At 40.3% G+C, this 21,414-nt stretch overlaps 2 protein-coding genes across 2 annotated transcripts in view; one reads left to right on the top strand and one right to left on the bottom strand.

Moving 5' to 3' along the window:
* Positions 1-14,328, bottom strand: OSGIN2 (oxidative stress induced growth inhibitor family member 2). Its single transcript, XM_066378772.1, has 6 exons — positions 14,140-14,328; positions 11,468-11,622; positions 8,891-9,027; positions 8,141-8,332; positions 4,656-4,747; positions 1-1,088 (listed from the first exon to the last, which is right to left on the bottom strand). The coding sequence occupies exons 1-6, from the start codon at positions 14,181-14,183 to the stop codon at positions 59-61; spliced, it is 1,650 nt and encodes a 549-aa protein (XP_066234869.1). The 5' UTR covers positions 14,184-14,328; the 3' UTR covers positions 1-58.
* LOC136398527 (uncharacterized) overlaps positions 14,182-21,414 on the top strand; it is a 15,180-nt gene continuing 7,947 nt past the window's right edge. The window contains exons 1-3 of the mRNA XM_066372734.1: positions 14,182-14,362; positions 14,465-14,671; positions 15,943-16,035. Of these exons, the coding sequence (XP_066228831.1) occupies positions 14,182-14,362; positions 14,465-14,671; positions 15,943-16,035 (481 nt within the window). The remainder of the gene's footprint in view (positions 14,363-14,464; positions 14,672-15,942; positions 16,036-21,414) is intronic.

Consider the following 21,414-nt stretch of genomic DNA (forward strand, 5'->3'; position numbering starts at 1 on the left):
AACACTGTTAAAAATTTTTAATAGTAAACTGTTCATATAAATTACTTATAAACCTGCTTTAGGCTATCCCATCTCCTCCTCCTCTTTCAACAAATAAATGCTTTTTCTTCAGTCTTGTTGCTAAACAGCGTGTAACACCCAATGCCCCTCCCTTTAAAAATCGAACAAAATTATCGCCAACTAAGGGACCCAGTGCAAAAAGGTGGGCTTCTTTAACACACTCATAGGTAAATGCATCTATTTCAACAGGATTACCCTTACAAGTGATTGGCTGACTTGAGTTATGGCCCAGGTAGCAGCCTTGCTCCTTCAGAAAAGAGAGATTTGGGTGAGAACCTATCAATACTACTGCCGCAGAAAGTTTAAATATTTTCTTCAATCCAGAGACGCTCTGAAGAATGCACTTCATGTCCGACCTAAAGGAGAGCACACGGTGCTCAGGAAAACTGGTATAATCAGATAGAAGACTGGAGTCTGCAGAACATGACTGAGTACACATCATATGATAGACCTTATGGTATTCTGGATACAGCTTTTTAGGAAGCTGTTTGAAAATTAAACCTGGATCAGTTACTCGTCTGCGAAACACATGGATCACTGGGATGCTGTTGTTGTACGCACACAGTATTGCATCAGCTGCAGCAAGCCCAGAGCCCACAATTAACACTGGGTCCACACTGCCACGCAACTTCCTTTTGCTTACAGCTGCTCCAAACTCAGGCACTGAATGAAACACAAAAGGAAAATCTTCCCCTTCAACCTCTAGATGGGCAGGAGAGTCCAACGTTCCAGTTGCCAGAGCTACATTCTCAGCAAAGAGACAGAAAGGAACATGGGAACCATCCGCTACTTGCTGATAACCCCGGATCTCCCAGTTTCTCTTGATAAACTTTGACTTCTCTGTCTGTAAACGCTGTGCTGAAATAGCTCTGTCTTGACCACCAGTATCATCCTGATCCCTGTAGAGTCTTGACACAGAGGTGATATAAGTGTTCTCTCTGAAATTCTTCTGAAGACCCATGACTTTTACATAATGTTTATAGTAGCGAGCTACTTCCTCTGGCATAACTCGATCCCCTTTTAGGTTCCTGTAAAAGGAAAAGGAAGAATATCCTATGAGAACAGAACTTTTAGTTTCCATGACTATTACTGGTACTTCTCCTTCTATGTAGTAAGCTATTATATCCTTTTTAATCCTTTGAGAGTACAAACGTTCACGTACATCCTCATGCCTCCTGACCATCCAGAGTACAACTGATTTATTTTAAAAATGTGTAAGGCAACATTAAAAAGGCCAATGTTATGTTGTTCTTGTTTCCATAAATTGGTTATCAAACAAACATGATTTTAAGTTAATAAAACTGGAACTAACTTCATTTTTTGAAAAAACACTCACTCCCAGGGGTCAGCAAGCATGAAAAAACTCATTACTCAAAGGGTTAATTCCTCTGAACTGTTTTTTTTTTTTAAATTTTTTTTTTTTTATTTATTCATTTTTTTAGAGAGAGGAGACAGAGAGAAAAAGAGAGGGGAAAGAAATAGAAAGAACAGAGGAGGAGCAGGAAGCATCAACTCCCATATGTGCCTTGACCAGGCAAGCCCGGGGTTTCAAACCGGCGACCTCAGCATTCCAGGTCGACGCTTTTACCCACTGCGCCACCACAGGTCAGGCCTGAACTGTTTTAGCTATAAATTATCCTACAACTTACAAAGAAAAAAAAGCTTTTTTCTTTTCAGTTAAAAAGAGGAAGCCCCTGCCTGACCAGGTGGTGGCACAGTGGATAAAGCATCAGACTGGGATGCAGAGGACACAGGTTTGAAATCCTGAGGTCGCTGGCTTGAGTGCAGGTTCACCAGCTTGAGCGTGGGGTCACAGATGTGACTCCATGGTTGCTAGCTTGAGCCCAAAGGTTGCTGGCTTGAGCAATGAGTCACTTGCTCTGCTATCCCCCCCCCCATGTCAAGGCACATATGAGAAAGCAGCCAGTGAACAACTAAGGTGCCGCAACAAAGAATTGATGCTTCTCATCTCTCTCCCTTCCTGTCTGTCCCAGACTGTCAAAAGATTAAAAAAAAAAAAAAAGGAGGAAGCCCCATGAGGGATAGAGACTATATTGAATGCACATCTGTTTCTCTAGTCTCTCTATAGTATCTTTTCAGATGAGCTGCCTTTATCAATAAACTTTTATTAAATAAATGAAGGGATTAAAATGTGGACACATAAAAATTTGACTCTTTTATAGTCTGTCACAATTTTAATTAAATAATTCAGTCTATAATTTTATTATTCGGTCATTGATTTTCAACTGGTGCGCCACAAGAATTTTTTTTTTTTTGTATTTTTATGAAGTTGGAAACGGGGAGGCAGTCAGATAGACTCCAGCATCCGCCCGACCGGGATCCACCCTGCATGCCCACCAGGGGGCGATGCTCTGCCCATCTGGGGCGTTGCTCTGTTGCGACCAGAACCATTGTAGCACCTGAGGCAGAGGCCATGGAACCGTCCTCAGCGCCCAGGCCAACTTTGCTCCAATGGAGCCTCGGCTATGGGAGAGGAAGAGACAGATAGGAAGGAGAGGGGGAGGGATGGAGAAGCAGATGGGCGCTTCTCCTGTGTGCACTGGCTGGGAATTGAACCCAGGACTCCTGCACACTGGGCTGACGCTCTATCACTGAGCCAACCGGCCAGGGCAAGAATTTTTAAGACATGCAATACCTTACTATTTAGTCAGGGGCACTGACCTCTTTTCCCTTAATATTATCAACTAAAAAAATGACAATAGCCAACACAACAATAGCGGTCTGGTGTGAAGGAATCAAAATTATAACAACTATTTTTCTTTTTTTGGTCTAGTTAGCAAAAATTTGGGGGGGGGGGCGTGCCACAAAGTTTTAGTGATTAGTTTATGTATGTCATGACAGGAAAGAGATTGAAAATCATTTCTCTAAATTATTTAGATTAATTTAGACTAAGTATAGACTAAATTATTTAGATTATAATTGTTGAGATATTACAGAACTATAATATATATACTTCTTAAAGATAATATATACCATCCTGACATAATTTTTAGTAAGTTGCTTTCTATTCTCCTAATGACCAAAAAAGGTCACACTAGTCTTCTGTGAATAAATCATCTTACGTCTGAGTAAATATAGGACATTTCTGCTTTCTCACTCATAGAGATATATAAATAAAATATCTTTATGAAAAAGTACATTAGTACATCTTCCCTTTTTCATTTGAAATATAAAACAATGGCTGTAGCACCCCTAAACACTGTGCCCCAATTAGAGATAAGTAGTAGGAAAAACAAACCAAATCACTTAATTTAATTCATTATAACTTGTATTTGGAAGAAATTCACAAACATTTTTCTTTTTAAGTTTGACTTGATAACTAAGATTCAGGATGTATTAACTTTCCATTTTTATAGAAATACTATGTAGTAGTTACTACTATTATTATCTCCATTTTACAGACAAGGAAATTGACAGCCAGTTTAAGTTCTGTGACCAAGGTCAAAACATAAGTTACAGAGTCAATCTCTAGAGATCTAAGAGTCTTCCTTAACTCTTAACATGACGCAAAGGCAGGCACTAAAGGTAGTATTTATCACAATTCATTTTCACAAAATAATTTTATACACAATGTCCCCACTTTAGAAGGATGAATTCTCCAGTACATCAAGTCATAAGGCTCTCCTTTCTTACCCACATCACAAAGGGAAGATTGCCGAGCAATCTTATGAAAATCTTTCATAAGTCTTGCTGGCTTATGAAAGTCAGGAACTTGTACAACTTGCCTGATTTTGCAACTTTACATTTCAAAACCATATACATTAAAAAAAAAGGATTAATCTTACTAATGCCGGTCTAAATTTGCTCTCCTTATATCTTGTCAAATTAAGAATAATTTCTGTAGATTAACATGCTTTCTGTCTAGTTGGAAGTCAAGCATTCAAATGTTATAGCTCTATTCTAATAAAGGTTAATTAACTTTCTGCTTTCATTGTTCTGTGAGTAATAAAATGAGATAAGGTAGGCTTTCTATATTAGTAATTTTTACCTAATATTTACTATCCTTGAAAATGATAGGGCTTTTCAAATTTTCTTTTTAAATTTTGGGTTCTTTCCCCCAAATAAACTTGTATTCTTCCAAGTTTTGAGATTTCCTTTCAGTTACTCAGACTTTCTTATTAAATTTTTACTTCTATACCCAAGTAGCCAATCATACCATCGGCTCTAGTTTATTTCATCACTCTAAATTATCATACACACTCTTCTACTCTGAAAGTCAAACACTTTACATATGTGTATATGTGAAATATACACACAAGAAATTATAGGTCCACTCACTGGAAAGGACACGGGGGTACATGAAAAAGTAAACAGAGTAGTTGAACAGGATGGGGTAAGCCCATGATTGTTAGAGAAATCAGGAATTCCATCTATAGACAAGCCCTTCCTTACATCTGTGCTTAGTCTATAACATCTATAAGTAAAAACTTGCTCACAGTCTGCTACCAAGAGGCTTTCTAATTGAGAGACAAAGACATTTATATTATTCATCTAAGACGGGATCACAAATATTGTGAAATTTGATGACACACTCTTCCTATTATACCAAAAAGTTTTAATAGTTTGATCTTTACCTTCGTTTGCTAGTTACCCAGTCTTTAAATTTAAGTCCAGGTAGCTCCATCCAATTTCCAAAGCTGATTGTCAACATGGAGCCTTCCATATTCTATTTGAATAAAAAAAAATGTACAATCAAAAAACACATTTAATTAGTGGTACAGCATCGGCCTGACATGTGGATGTCCTGGGTTCGATTCTCCGTCAGGGCACACAGGAGAAGCTGCCATCTGCTTCTCCACCCCTCTTCCTCTCGCTTCTCTCTCTCCGCCTCCTACAGCCATGGCTCAATTGGAGCAAGTTGACCTCAGGAGCTGAGGATGGCTCCATGGCCTCCACCTCAAGCGCTAAGAGCTCGGTTGCTAAGCAACGAAGCAATGCCCGGATAGGCAGAACATCGCCTCCTAGTGGGTTTGCCGGGTGTATCCTGATCAGGGCATATGTGGGAGTCTGTCTCTGCCTCCTCTCCTCTCATTGAATAAATAAATAAATAAATACAACAAAACACATTTAAGTAGTAACATGTTTTTTATTTTTTTTAACCAAACCCATCTATTTACCTTATGAGTCTAGATAAGGACAGCTCAAAGAAATTCTAAATGGTTGTATAAATTACCTCAAAGATTATTCCAATAAACTTTCAAATAATACTTTCATCATTTGGTTGTAGCTATATTCCTTCTTTCATATAGATATATATTTACCAAAACAATAATAACTGATGCCTACACAATATTGATAGCTTTGGCCTATAATCAACATAATTCAGATGTAGAATATCATGTTAGAGATACAAATCAGTATTTTCACTTTTTAAACAAAACAGTTCATTAATTTTCACATTTTAGATGTCTTTTCATTTTAATATTAATATTTTTAAAATGGGCAGCACAAAAGCTCCTCTGCTCCCCAGTTATAACTGTGAAGTCTAAGCTGGTTTGGATATAGCAGCATCTCTTTCTAGAACTAGGAAAAGCAGCAGTGGTTACTTGATTAAGAACAGATTCACTGCTAATGCTGCCTTTAAGGAAGTGAGCCCTTCAAGCTCCCATGTCCTACTTCTGCTTTGTTCAAAACAAAGCAAGAAAAGCTCAAGGGCCAACAGCCCCTGTCCCAATGACCTTAATGATCTCTTTTAGGATATAGCTTCTTTTCTCTTCTCTTGCCCTGTGTCTACACAGCCCAGTATTGAGAATGGGGCTTACTATTATTAGCTAATATTTATAGAACACTTACTAAGAGCTGGGCCTTATGAAGCCTATTATTTGTGATTGATCCGCAGAGGGAAAGAGCACAGCAAGCTGCTCCTGCTCTGAGCAGGCTGGGGCTAGGACCAGGATCAGAACCTAGATGGAAAACTAGGGTCATCAGAAGGGGAGCCGTTAAGAATTTATTATATGTCAGACGTTATCTGAAGCCACATCTCATCTGAAACTCAAAACCCTTAAAGCACTAATATTCTATTTCTGTGAACAATGTCTTAACCGTATTCCCACTGCACCAGTTCTTCCATCCCTTAATTTCTTCATGTTCCTCCCAATCAGCTCTTCTTTTTTCCTCGTGTAACCTACATGCCACAAGTGCCTGCTGTCACGGAAACGCAGTATATTAAGGGATGCAAACCTGACAGAAGTACTGCAGAAGCACACATAAAGAGACATTTCTTAAAGGACACAAGTGGACTAAAGAGTGCACCATTAGAAAAGGGGGACTATTCCAGGCAGAACAAATTATGCGACTGTTTAATAAAAATTTCAGCCTCATGAAGAAAAAGGTTAATAGGCTCAGGTTGTATAAGCCCTGCACACTACTAAGAAATGTGTATGTTCAGAACTGGCCCTTACCCACTTCCTAGGAGACATCCTCTGACCCCCTTGGAATATTCTACCTGATGATAGTGTTTTTCTGCAGCCAGAAGCTATGGGCCATCCTGTGCTGTGTTACCATGCATATGTATCCTAACAATGTAATTTATGATGAATACCTCTTGTTTGCTTTGGGAAATAGATCAGTCACGGGCCAGTCACATGGGAGCTGCTGGCCTATATGACTGATCTTCCTCCCCAGAAAATCCCCAGACACCAGTATGAGGATGAGCTGTCACTTGATAAGTTAAACAACTTTTAGACATATAACACTGCACTAATAGGAATATCCAACTGAAGTTCATGCTAAAGATTTGATATATAATGTTAAAATTTCCATGAAGTCTGCATTTCATAACAGTAAAATTTATTTAACATTTATTCGTACAACAAATGGGCACTCTCAACACACTGGATACTATACTGATTGCTAAGCACACAGAGTGAACAATAATTGTTAGTCGCTATCTCCTAATGAAATGAACTGAATTTTTTAAGTGACAGAGTCAGAGAGAGGAACAGATAGGGACAGACAGACAGGAAGGGTAAGAGAAGCATCAATTCTTTGTTACAGCTCCTTAGTTGTTCACTGATTGCATTCTCATACGTGCCTTGACTGGGGGACTAGAGCAGAGCGAGTGACTCCTTGCTCAAGCCAGCGACCTTTGGGCTCAAGCCAGTGACCATGGGGGTCACATCTATAATCCAGTGCTCAAGCCAGAGACCCTGCGCTCAAGCTGGGTGAGCTTGCACTCAAGCCAGATGAGCCTATGCTCAAGCCGGCAACCTTGGGGTTTTGAACCTGGGTCTTCTGCATCCCAATCCAATGCTCTATCCACTGTGCCACTGCCTGGTCAGGCTTAAATGCACTGACTCTTATGTTATCAGTTCTCTGGTTGGTTAAACCTGTGCTATGGACAAAACTGTTTCACCTCCAAATTCCACAGGAAGCCCTAACCACAGTGTGATAGTATTTGGAGGTGGAGCCTTTTCGAGGTCATCAGTCCTACGATGAGATCATGAAGGTGGTGCCCTCCTGATAGGATCAGTGTCTACATGAAGGAGGCAGAGATCATGCTGTACCTGCCATGTGAGGACGCAGCAAGAAAGCAGCTGTCCGCAGACCAGGAAGAGAGCCCTCACCACAAAGTGAATATACCAGCACCTTTATCTTGGACATCACAGCTTCCAAACTGAGAAATAAGTATCTGTGGTCTAAGTCACTGGGTCTATGGTAGCTTGTTATAGCAGCCCAAACAGACTAATACAACTTCATTCTTTTACAATATGTTTTTTCATTTAAGATTTTGAAAATATAGAGAAATAGTGGATATTAAATACTGCATAAAATTTTGTAAATTCTAAAATGAATAAATTAAAAAAAATTTTACTATGAAAAATATTAAAATATTTTCTATATAATTCTTATAAAATAGTATAAATGCTTAGTCTAGGGCTATCAGATATGGCTTAACTTCTACTAGTAATTAACCACATTTAATCGAACAGGATCAAAATCCCAGATAAAAATCCAGTGATCATATATAACATTCTATCATAATAGTTAAGAATCAAAATGGTCTTAATAAGACATATATAACTCACATAAAATAAAATGCTAAGAAAAGTATACTCACATGCCAAGCTCCACCAGGTGGACCTTTACCAAGAACCAAGTGAGGGATATAATGATGTTGTTCTAATTTCCAATGCAAAACAGATGGGTAGTCATACCCAAAGTCAGCATCTGGATGCAGAAGTGTGTCAAAAAGTACTGCAACTGGATTGGATGATCGACCCTCAAGGCCCTCAGACAAGTATTCCAGGTCCTGAGTGAATTTTTTTTTAAATAAAGAAAAAAAGGCAGGTAGAGTTTGAGAAAAGGAAAACACAAACTAACACTATCATAACAAAATTGAAGGCCATTACTGTGTAATCCAGCATTTTCCACTCAGTGTGCTACTATAGAACACTAATGTTCCTTGAGATTTAATGGAGATTTTGGTCAAATAAATATGGGACAGGCTGCGTTTCAATAAATCTAATCAGATTCCTGTAACTGTAAAACTCGAAGATGCCTTTAATATGCTAATACGCTTTAATACATCTACAGTCACACTGCAGTAGTAAAAGGCGGCACTTTCCAAACTTACTGGAGCACAGAGCACCATTAAAACATTATTAGGAAATCATTTGGAAAATTCTGCTCTTACACTGTAATTCAGGACAATAAATGGAAGTAACTCAGCAAAATGTATTTACAAATCTAAAATAAAAATAAAAAGTGTTATCGGAAGGATTTTCATTAAGAGACACAATGCTTCGGTAAGTACCAATTTTGTTTCAGTATAAAAAAATTAAAAGAATTGACATGCAAGAAATAGTACCTGATCAATAATGGAAAGATGTCTTGCTTCTTGTAATTTACTATGTAAGATTGTATTTGGATGTATTGCTTCTGATGATAAATATGGTCTGTAGCCTGATAACATATAAGAAAGGCAGATTCCTGAGGGCCCATTTCCTATTAAAAAAAAAGGTTGAGAGGTTATGTCATGCATCAGTACTTTTATTCCTTAGCTTTTGTCCTATTTCACAGATGTCTTTTCTCCCTCACCAATTCTATCTTCTCTAAACTCTGAAAGTATTCACAAGAATCTGACTTTTGTCTTCACTCCTGGTTTTTGTGGGGAGTTTCGTCTACTCAAAGCTTCAACTCTATGCTACAGATTTCCAAAATTAGATCCCTAGGAGGACTTCTTCCCCCAAAATATACCCCACATTTCCATACGCTCCTTCTTTATTCGTTCAGATAGACCCATTAAAAACCTAATCAAAATGTGTTCAAAGACAAATTCATTTAGGTGCTCTCTCCTAAACACCACCCCTTCTCAATACATGGCGCTAGCAAAATTCTAAGTTAATCAGGTTCTGGTTCTAAACCTATTTTGTCATCTATAGCCATTCAGTTGTCTTTGCTTTTTCCACTTTTATACTTTCAGAAGACAAAAGTTTCCTCCCGCTTCTCCTCCTTAGATTCATCTATTCTAAAATTATTTCATGTTCAGATGTGTTTTGGTAACACATGGTCTTCAGCATGTTACTCCCTTTATATTAAATGCCTTACCTGCTTGTTTCTGACCACACAGTGTTCTGTCCCAAATAAGCTCCAAGATGTAAATATTAAAAGTGAAATCATAATAGAATTAGTAAAGTGGGTAATATTTCTATTTATAATGCTGGAGTGTGAAGCCTTTAAACATGACACAAAACTCAAAAGACAGAGTAAAGTAAACCTTTTGCCTTCATAAAAATTATCAACAAATGATAAGTAGTGGTGTTAAGATCTGAGGCAAAGAGCTAATTTCCTTGAATCAAAGAGACAAAACTAAAGAACAAAAATCATGATAATATCAACAGATACAGAAAAAGCACTTGACAAAATCTAACACTTATTAATGACAAAAACTCTCATCAAACTATAAATAGAGGGGAACTTCCTAAGCTTGAAAAAGAGGATCTACAAAAAGCCTACAGCTAACATACTTAATGGAAAGAAACTATGTGCTTTCCCTCGAAAGGAAATAAAAGGTGTACAGATTGGGGAAGAAAAAATAAAACTGTTTATAATGCCATGATTATCTCCATAGAAAATCCCAAAGAACTGACCAAAAAAGCTCCTGGAATAGGCAACTATAGCAAGGCTGTAAAAAATGAGGTCAATATACAGAAGAAAAATGCTTTCCTATATATCAGCACCTAACAAATGGAACTTGATATGCAATACACAACACTGCTTTTATTTGCACACAAAAAAAATACTTGAGTATAAATCTAACAAAATACATGTAAGATCTGTATGAGGAAAACCACAAAACTCGGATGAAAGAAATCAAAGCATATCTAAATAGCTGTCAAGATATTCCATGTTGTGGACAGGAATACACAAGCTTGTTAAGGTGTCAGTTCCCATCTTGTTCTACCAATTTAATGAATCCAGATCAAAATCACAGCAGTTACTTTGTTGATATTGGCAAACTGACTCTAAAGTGTAAGTGGAAATGTGGAAAATCCAGAACAGCCAACACAATCTAGAACAAAATAAAGACTGAAACCATCCAACTTCGAGTCTTACTATGAAACTACAGTCAACAAGACAGGGTGGAAATAATGAAAGGACAAATCAATGCAACAGAATAGAGAGCCCGGAGCCTCACAAGTACAGTCAACTTATTTCTGACAACAAAGCAAAGGCAATTCAACGAAGGTAAGTCCTTTACTGACTTTCCCACATGCCAGTCAGAGAAGAGGACACTACTCTCTTTCCCACTGACTTTGAAACAAAATGTAGGCTGCCATCACTACCGGGACACTGTCCTATAATCAACACAGCTGATATTTTAAAATAGTGGAGCAATATCAACCCTTAGTGAATGGATGCTACATTCTAACACAAGACCTAAAATCAGAAACTCCAATTTATCTTTCCAAATATTTGGTTATTGTTTTTATTCCTATTTGTTTTTGCAGAGAGAGACAGAGAGAGGGACAGATAAGGACAGTCAGGAAGAGAGATGAGAAGCATCAATACATTGCAGCACCTTAGTTGTTCATTGATTGCTTTCTCATTTGTGCCTTGACCAGGGGGGGCTACAGCAGAGCAAGTGACCCGCTGCTCAAGCCAGCGACCATGGGGTCATGTCTACAATCCCATGCTCAAGCCAGAGACCCCCTGCTCAAGCTGGATACCTCAGGTTTTGAACCTGGGTCCTCTGCGTCCCAAGCCAATGCTCTATCCACTGTGACACCACCTGGTCAGGTGGTTATTGATTGTTTTAAGATATCAAACCTAATAATATATACTTTCAGTATAATCCTAAAAACTTGTAACTATGTAACTGTAAATTTATGAAAGTAGTAAAGACCATAACTGTAATTTTAAGAGATAAAATGCAATAACTTACCTATTACTACCACAGGCAAAGTCACTGAGGAATCTTCATGTAAAGAAGTTTCTTCAACTAATGGCATTGCTTTAACTTTTCGCCCCAAATTATCACCAAAATATTGCACTAAGGAATTATAAATCTCTCCTTCGGTTTCAGTGTCACCATAGTTTCTTTAAAAAAAAAAAAAGGGAATTAAAAAAAAGAGCTATATAGTGAATATAGCCTTTATAAAGATCTATCTTTATTCAGATTTTTATTTAGGCCAAAACATATTCAATATTTTTATAAAAGGAGAAAACCCTTCTGATTAATGCTGTCAAATTAGTAGCTTAGCTACATATCAACCTACATCACTTTGAATGTCTCTGAAACCCAAAAAAGATACCAATGTCTCTTTAGTACTTTATAGGAAGTCCTAAATAAGAAATTATCTTTAATGACTAAAGACACAGTATTGTAGAGATTCTGAATTTTCTGAGATCAAAGAATGAGTACTTTTTCTTTTACTTTTCTATATTAACAGAAAGTACATTTGAGGCAATATATTTAAAACAAAAGTCACATAATATTTTAAGGATATTACTGTACTTAAAATTATGCATTCTGGTAAAAGAAATTAGGTTTATATATTTTATTAATTCTCAGAGATACTGAAATATAGAAAAATCTTTGCGTTGATTTCCAATCTACCTTCTTTCCCAATTGCCTTCCTAGAAACTAGTTTTAGCATTGTGATATACAATATATGCTCATGCAATAAATGGACTAATGAAAACATCTTTTCATGTATTTATTGACCATTTATAAGTCTTTGGATAGTCAAATTCTTTGCCCACATTCAAATTGGGTTGTCGTCTTCTTGTTATATAAAGTTTTAAAAGTCCTTTATATATTCTGGATACAAGTCCCTTTCCAGATACAGTATTTCCCCATGTATAAGATGCACCTTAATTTTGGGGCCCAAAATTTGAAGGAAAAAAAAGTATTACAAAAAGTTACTGAATTCGTTTTACTCATTATAAAATTCATACTACTCAATAAGCACGGAAAAAAAAGGAAACGCAAGTAAAAAAAAACAACCACTGTATAAGATGCACCCAGTTTTTAGACCCCAAGTTTTCTGAAAAAGGGTGTGTCTTATACAGGGGGAAATACAATATGATTTGAAAATATTTTCTTCCATTCTGTGAGATGCCTATTCTTCTCTATGTTGTCTTTTTAATGACAAAAGTTTTAAATTTTGACCATGTCCAATTTATATCTTCTTTTGTTGCTGTGCTATTTGTGTCGTATCTAACAAACCAATACCTAATCCCAGGTCACAAAAATTCCAATACTTTCTTCTACACATTTTATAGTGTCAGTTCTTACATTTAGTTTTTCATTCATTTTGAGTCAGTTTTTGTGTATGGTGTGAGACAGGGGTCCAACTACATTATTTTGCTTGTGTACATCTGTCCTGGCACCAGTTGTTGAAGTGACGATTATTTCTCCTCTTTCTGAGGATCACATGGAAAACCAAATGACCATATGTAAAGGATTTATTTCTGGACTCTCAATGCTATTCCACTGACTATACGTTTTTCTTTATGCCAGCTCCACAATTCTTTTGTTTCCTTATAGAAAATTCTGAAATCTGGAAATGGAAACCTTCCAACTTTTTATCAAGACCGCCTCCACTCTTCCGGGTTCAACCTTCTTGGCTCTTCTGGGTTCTGTGCAATTTCATATGCTTTTCTGAAGAAAAAAAGGAGCTAGGATTTTGATAGGATTGCAGTGACTTTGTAGATCAATTGAGAAATACCGCCATCCTAAGTACATACATTAAGATACTCAATCCATACACAAGGAGTTCCTTTTTATTTACTGAGGCCTTCTTTAATAACTCTCATGACGTTTCGTGGTTTTAAGTGTACAAGTCTTACATTTCTTTGTTAAAAATTATTTCTAAGTGTTTCATTCTTTCGGATGCTAGTATGAATGGAATTAACTATAGTTGCTGATTCTGCTGGTGACAAAGTCACAAACATTACTTTGATTTGTTGCTTCTACTCATAATTGAATATTAGATTTCGGTTATTAAAATTTAGTGAAAATATTTCTGTACTTTCTTTACAATTAAGTTCGTGGGCCACGTCAATTCTACGGACCTCAATGTAAGAGCTCTTGATGAACGTTTCGAATCTGACCAAAACGAGAACTTATCCGTCATTACTCAGGTGCGGTCAGACACGGAGGGCGGGTCCCCGGGCCACCCCGTCGGCGACGGCCCGCGGCCCGAACGCGCCGCCCATCTCACACCGTCTTGCTCGCAGCGGGGCACAGGCCCGCGTGCCTTCCAGGTTACCGCAGCGCCGGCGGCCTCAGGTGACGGACATGCAATCCGTCAGAACCCGCTGTGACCGGACCCCCGCACTGCAAACTTGGTTCCCCGCCGCCTTCCCCGGGAACTTCGCTTTAAAGAAATAAAAAGCCTTCCGGGGCCGGCTCGCGACCCCGCCCTAAAACTTTGCGGCTGAGCAGCGCCTGGCTCGGGCCTGCAGGCTCTAGAGCGTGACCAGTGGCCAGGCTGCAGCGAAAGGGAGGCCTGGAACCCGGCGCCAGCCCGGCCCACAGACCCGGCCTGTCCCCCGCTTCTCGCGTCCGTCCTCCGCCCCCGCGTTCCTCTTTCCCGATGGGGAAGTTACCTGAAATGCCCGGCCAGGGAGCAGCGGCAGCACCACACCGGCATGAAGCGCGGCCCCGCCGCCCTCGGCGGGGCCGCCCGGCGGGGTCAAAAGTCGGGGGTCAGGAGTCGCAAGCCCGGAAGCCGCTCTGAAAGGCCGGCGGGGCTGGGAGCCCGGTGGTCCGAACGCAGCTTCCGCTCCCGCCGCGCGGACTCGACGCCGTGGGGACGCGCAGAACGCCCCGGTGGGCGGGGCGACGCCTCTCGGCAGGTGCAGGACCCGCGATTGGGCGGCGGGCATGGCTGCTCGGGGCGGGGCCAATGACCGGCTGAGGGGCGGTGCCGAGGGAGGCCCCATTTCGCCCGCGCGGCCCCCAGGCCCGGCACCGCCTCAGTACCGCCCCTCGACCCGGCGCCGGCTCAGCGCCGCCTCAGCACCGCCCCCGGCCCGGTGCCGCGGGTCCCCGTGCCTTCGGGTGGGTGGGGACAGCGGTTCTCAGCCCTCAGCAACGTAGTCGGGAAGGAGCCCAGCTTGCGAGGGGCGCGGGGACCTGGTAGGACGGCCACCCCCGCTGCCCACATGGGGCTCCCTCTTCTTCCCCAGTCTTCTCTGTTGTTTTCGTACTTAAAACGCAGATGCATACGTTTCTGTTTTCAAACAGTTGCTGTAAAGTCCTCAAGTGCTGCCGACTGTTTTCATTGACCAAACTCGCACCCGGGGGGGAGGGGGCAGACTGTGCGCGTGAACCTGCACACGCGCACAGACACGCACAGCAGTTTTGAAACGCGTGTCTTCTCTGGATTGTGGACACCTGACACGTGCACGTGACGCACTGTGGTTTGGGGAGGAGCAACCTTCTTGCTGGGCTGGTTACGGGAGTTTGACCAGCACAGGGCATGGGGTTGGGCTCCCCAGCCTGGGATGACTTTCCTCGCGTGGCAGTTTTCTGTCGCGTTTCCCCGCAGTATTTTCCCACCCAGCATGTGCATCACGGCCGTCCCTGAGTGGGTGAGCCGGCAGGACAGACAGCGTGTGTGTGTGTGTGTGTGTGTGTGTGTGTGTGTTCCCCCCCCCCCCCCCCCCCCCCCCCCCGCAACCTCACTCTGCGCGCTATGGGCTGACGCAGGCTTTCTCCGGGGGTGCTGGGAGCCCACTTTCCACCAATATGGGCCTTTTTGAGGTGTAGATTATTTGGGGGAGCTTACATTTAAGAAGCAGGAAACATAGGAGACGCTGTGAAACCAGAGTAGCAATTCCCTTAGAAAAGCGCATCTAGCCCTGGCAGGGTAACTCAGTTGGTTAGAGCATCCTCCTAAGAGCTCAGGGACTGCAGGTTCGATCCCTGGTCAGATCATATACAGGAATAGACTAATGTTCTTCTCTCCCTCTGTCCCTCCCTCACTCTCCCCCTGCCCCTCTTCCCTTCCTTCTCACCCTTCCTCTCTCTCAAATCAATAATTAAAAAAAAAAAAAAGGGCATGTGTGTCCACAAGGGTGGCCTCCCTGTCCCCAGACTTCCCTCTCTGTCAATGGACTTCTCTGACAACCACACGTGTTCGTTGAGATGTTCCTGGTGGCCCCCAGACTTGACTCTCCACCTCGGAGTCTTCTCTCTTTGGTTTAAAGAGATGGCCTCCACCATCTGGAGAGTTCCTCAGTGTTCCTTGGTCTCTCATGTGTATACAGGAGGCATACGTGTTATTAAATTATAATTTTTCTTTCTTGTGTCAATTTGATTGTTAGTCTAGCAAGAAGAACCTCAGAGTAGAGGAAGACTTTTCTCCCCAAAAGTTACCACTCATTTCTCTGTCTTGTTGCCTGCAGTTCAACTTGAAAGCTGTGTTTGTATTGTGACAAATTGGGGGAAAGGAGAAAAGCAAAGAAAGAGAGTTGGAGACAAAAAGTATGTCAGAAAAGGTAAATCTTACAGAATCCATGGAGGTTTTCAACATCAGGAGTGCCTGAAAGTAACAGCAGAGAAAATAGTTGGATGGAACTTATAAAAAAAAATTTTCATAACTAAAGGGAGACAGGAGTGTGCAAATGTGTAAGACCTACTGAGTTCTGTGCAGGTAAAAGAAAAAGGTCTACATGTAGGCATATTATGAAATTTAAGGATAGCAAGAATAAGGAGGAAACTCTGAAAGCTTCCAGAGAGTAAATATATGTCCTCTAGAAAAGAATGGGAATCAGGCTGACAATAGTCTTTTCATCATCAGATCTGGCTAGCAGGAGAAAAACAATGCTGTGAAAATCCCATGGGGAAATAACTTTGAACTTGGAATTCTGTACCAAGCAAAACCATCAATAAAATATGGGGCAGAATGGAAGAGGAAATTAAACTTATACTGAGAAAGCTTTGTCTCCCAGGTACTTTTTTTCAGAATGTGGCTGGCAAAACAAGGAAATTATTCAAGAAATTGAAGCAGGCTAGCTCTATGAACAATGGAGTAAATTTAGAAAAGCAATGAAGGTAAGTCCCAGGATGACAACAGTGTAGCAGGCCTGAGAGCCACCCATCCAAATTGAAAGGTGACCACAGGTCACAAGAGAACTTCCTATAGAAAAAGAGTTCATAGATGTTATCAGCACATGGAAATGTGGGAAGAACCTATTCTAATGATGCCATACAATTCAAGACAAAAGAAAAAAGGCTGTTAGAAGTCTAGTAAGGGAGGGTATAATACCAACAGTATAAAAAAATGAGTACTATAGTCATAGCCTACAACTTGCCTGGGCACAAAACAGTGTTTATGTAAGATGTAGATACTGATTTTCAGATTTATAGTCCATCTGTAACAAAGCAAGAATCCCTTATTTATGGTTGCAAAATATATTGTAAATGTGAACTGTGATAATATAAAAGCAAGAGAGATGAAGAGAAGTGTAGGGGATACAATAGTTTATATCAGGATGAAACAAGAAATAAGAGTTTATATACAGGGTGGGGAGGAAGTATGTTTACAGTTATTTGTATAGAAAATAATAAATAATAAACTGTGCTTCACGTGCTCACAACTGTAAACCTACTTTTGCCAAACCCTATATGTAAACCCTATATATAACAATGGTAATATAATTGATTAGGTGGTACAAGGAGAGAAAATCTGGAGTTAATTTAGTAAAATCTCTATATATCTTGGCAGGAAGTGAGTATGGAAGATGTAACATTGATCCATCCAGAGCTATCAGCATCGGTGTACTATTTAGAGAGGAGGGTAACAGTGATGTTAATGCCATTACCTCTGGGAACAAGATGGAAGGGATTGGGAAATAGTAGGTTTGTTTCTTTTTGTGTTGGGCCAATTTGAATTCATTCATTTATTCCTATAAAAAATATTTGTGGTGTGCCAGAAATGTGCTAGGCTCACATAAAATTAAACAGATTTGGAGAAGCAGGATATTTTTTGCCACGACAATGCCAAAATATGAAATGAATATTCAACAGCCTTGTTCTTAAAATTTGTGTTATGCAACTGATGCCACCACATTGCTCCCCTATTCTCTCACCTTTCCTCTGACATAGTCATTTTCTGACACCAACTTTTCAGTCATCTGACATTCACACCAGTCTTGTTTGTTTGTGTGTGGGAGCTTATGAATTGGGCAGCAAAGGAAAAGTGTGGCCTGTTCTACTTCTACCTTCCAATGGGGAGGCCTGAAAGGTCCAGGATTTCAATGACTGCGTTTGTGGTTTTGGAGTTTCAGGTGATGATGATACTGAGTGAGCTGGAACAGCAAGGATGATGAGCAAACTGAGCAGACTATATGGAAGCAGGAGGGAGAAAGGCCTTCTCTTTTTCACAAATGCCAGTGTAGTGCTTCCCAACTACTGCTGAGCTGCATATCAGAATCACTGGGAAGCTTAAATGTAACTCAGTACCCAGCTTCAGCTCCCTCAACTTCCCACCCCCAGTTACCGAATTAAAAAGTCTGGTGAAGGTGTTGTATGGGAACAGCGAGAAACAGACGTCTTGCTACACAATCAATTAGCCAAATTGGGAGTCTTTAATTAACCGGCTGTGTGAACCACAAGGAGGCCAAAGCCTTTCAAATCAGTGCAGCGGGAAACAGTTTGGGGCTGGCTTTTAAAGGGAAAATTACATACTGATTGAGGAGTGGGGAGGAGAGGAAGCATAGTAATAAAACAAAGCGGTAAAACAAGCTTTCTTACAGTGTTTATCTATAGGGTTAATTCAGGGAGAAACATTCTGAGAACATCTGCAACTTTGCAAAGCTAGCCCAAGGCCACAGTCTGGGAGACCAGCCTCAAGGAAAGGGTGTCTTTTCAGAAAAAGTAAGTTCTGCTAAAAGTCTCTGTTTTAGAGAGTAAATTTTGCCAAAAATTATTCATGTTACGAGCCTTTCTTTTCTACACTTCATTCCCTACTGGTTTTAATTAAATTTTAATCAAATCATTGATTTATTTTTGTTTTCATTGCTATCCTCTTGTATTGGTGTGTACTGATTTCTGATTAATATTAATTTGATAAGAGTTTATTCTTTCTCGAACAAATCTTTTTATAAAATTGATTAAACGTGGTCCTATTATCAGACAAGTTAAAATTAAAGAGGATCAATTGCTGCAGACAAAAGGGTAGTGAACTATGGTGATTAATTAAACGTTCTTTGGAAGCAATTCTCTGACTGTTCAAATTCTTTTCTTTTCTTTTCTATGTTTGCCCTAACTAAAGATAGGCTTTCTTTAATTACACTAGAATTTTTAGCATAGAAACAACAAGTTTTCCTTAATGCTGCACATAAGCTACCTTGTTGAAGGAAAAATAAATCTAAGCCTCTTCTATTTTGTAAAACTATTTCCTTTATACAAATAAACTTGAGGCATAACATTTGCTAGAATATATAATAGAGGCTTATTCTGTTCCCTAAACCTGTTTTTTTTCTCTTTGTATAAACTGCTTATAACCTGCACAAACCTGCAACTTACATAAACCCTTAGCTTTCATGAACTGTCTTATCTATTCAGAAATAACTAGCTTTTATAACAACTTACTTTTTATCTTTTCTTAAAAGTACTTTTATACCTTATACCTTTTATTATCAAAACTATACAATCTCTTTTAATCAGAACTCTTAATTTTAAAGATCCTAAACTTTAGTGACAATTTAAGTTAGTAATAAGTAATTTTCTTTTAAAATATGCTTCTTTTTGGAGGTGTCCTCCTTCTAAGTAGCTTGTCAGGTACATGATTAATATTTATACGTTACTTTACAGTGGTAGCTATGAGCACATATATTTTTTCATTTACCTTGTAGCTTCTCTCTTAGTGAAGGGACTTATACCACCCCCCCCCCCTTTTTCATGACTCATAGAAGCACATGTATTAAATCTTAAGTTGATTTACTCAGGCCTTCCCCCAACCCGAGCTCCCCCTCTTCCCAAAGTTTAATTATAAAGGAGTCCCACCATGAGGTTCCTCAACCTTTGTAGAGATTCCTCAAGCTTCTGTCGTATGTAGACCAACCAGCTTCCGATTTGTGGCTGGAGCAGGGCATGTCGTCCTTCTCAGGGTCTTAGTCTGTTTCTCCTCGAGGGTGTCTCTGTTACTATAAACTTTCTGAGCTATTTCTAACAATTGGGAAATCACTATCCCTGGGAAGCCTTCTAAATTTTTGTAGCTTCCTCCTGATATCTGGAGTGGACTATAACACGAAAGCTAAGTTAACTGCCCTAGCATTCTCTGGTGCTTCAGGGTCTAGCGGTGTATAGACCCTGTAAGCTTCTTGCAGTCTCTCTAAGAAAGCTGAAGGAGTTTCCTGGGGGCACTGAATAACCTTCAACACCTTAGACAAATTCATGGTTTTTTTTAGCAGCTCCCCTGATCCTGGCTAACAGAAACTGGTGAAAAGCGTTCAAAGCTTCCCGTCCCACAGTAGTGTTAGGGTCCTATTTAAGCCAGACAAGTGTCAACACCTTCTCAAGGTGGTCCCGATTGTCCTCCTCAGAGCCATTTCTCCCTAGCATGACAGTTTTTCTTGCCTCTGATTTGATTCTTTCTCTCTCTTCAGTAGTAAATAAAGTAACTAAAAGCTGCAGGCACTCGTCCCAGGTGGGGCAATGTATGTACAGCACAGATTCTAACAGTCCTGTTAGAGCCTGAGGCTTCTTCGAGGCAGATGGAGCCGACGGAGGAGGAAGATATGGAGGGGCAATCCTGAACCTTTCTGAACAGCTTGTAAAGCAGAGACCTTCTTTTCTGATTTTGAGGCTGTTGCTAGTAAAACATGATGACCGGCTCTGACAGCACTGCCTTTCAGTCAGGGAGGGGGATTCTCTGCCAGAGCCCTCCACTGATCTATATATGGGAACTGGTCTGGGTGGCCCAGTGACAGCTATTACATTCCATACAGCTCTGACATCCCTAGGATCTAATGAGCCCTGTTTTGGCCACTTTACCCCAAAGGATGGCCATTCTAGTTCACAAAGAGTTCGAAGTCTCCCCTTGCTTAATTTTACACCATAATTATCATAAAATCTAATTTTGAAATTCTTAAGCATACACTCAAGAGGAGTTTGACTCTTACTTTGCCCTTCTCCTATTGTTATAAACAATATGAGTACAAATGAACTTCCCAAATTCACAAAAGGGATCAAGAACCGAGGTTGGTGCCAGTTTTCTAAAATGCCCCGCATTGAATCGTATCCTGGAGAACCAAAGGACAAAGAACTTTTAGACAAAAGGAAAAGGGGTGCCAGTGAAGAGCCACAAACCGGAAACTTGGGCTCAGGTACCTGAGCTCTTTATTCACACATTTACTCAGGGGTTTTTAACACAGACAGAATAACAAAACAAAAGCAAAGAACGAGGTCTCTGCAGGAGTAAAATCAGAGAGGGACTCTTGAAAATAAAGTTCCTCTATCCAGTGAAGAATGCAGGAAGGAGATCCCAAAGAGGGACCAAAGCAGGAGATGTCCTTTAGGATATCCTGTAAAAACAAACAAAAGCGATAAAACAAGCAGAGGGAAAACATATGAGAGCAGATCCATACGTGTCCTGGGAAGCTTGAGGCGGGACCTAGTCCCAGCAACTGTCCTCCCAAGAGCACACAAATCCCTCTTCCATATAACTCTCTGCCAATGTCTTGGCCCTGGAGAGCCCATTGTGTGAGTTCGATCACGTCTGATCCTCAATCACAATAGTACAGATGGCCAGCCACAAACAAACCACAAATTGAGCAGATTGCAAATCTACTCTGCTCACCTCCAGAGGCTTTCTTGATGATTCCAAATGGGTGGATGGGCATGCTGATTGTCTTTGGTTGACTGTCGGCCAG

Source organism: Saccopteryx leptura, chromosome 3 (genome assembly GCF_036850995.1).
Source record: "Saccopteryx leptura isolate mSacLep1 chromosome 3, mSacLep1_pri_phased_curated, whole genome shotgun sequence".
Taxonomy (NCBI): domain Eukaryota; kingdom Metazoa; phylum Chordata; class Mammalia; order Chiroptera; family Emballonuridae; genus Saccopteryx; species Saccopteryx leptura.

Coding starts and splice junctions, on each gene's coding strand:
- OSGIN2 (XM_066378772.1), bottom strand. CDS start 14,183: ATGCCGGTGTGGTGCTGCCGCTGCTCCCTGGCCGGGCATTTCAG. Junction 8,333..8,890: donor ATCTTTCCATTATTGATCAG/GTACTATTTCTT, acceptor AAATTCACTCAG/GACCTGGAATACTTGTCTGA. Junction 1,089..4,655: donor TGGGTAACTAGCAAACGAAG/GTAAAGATCAAA, acceptor TTCCTTTTACAG/GAACCTAAAAGGGGATCGAG.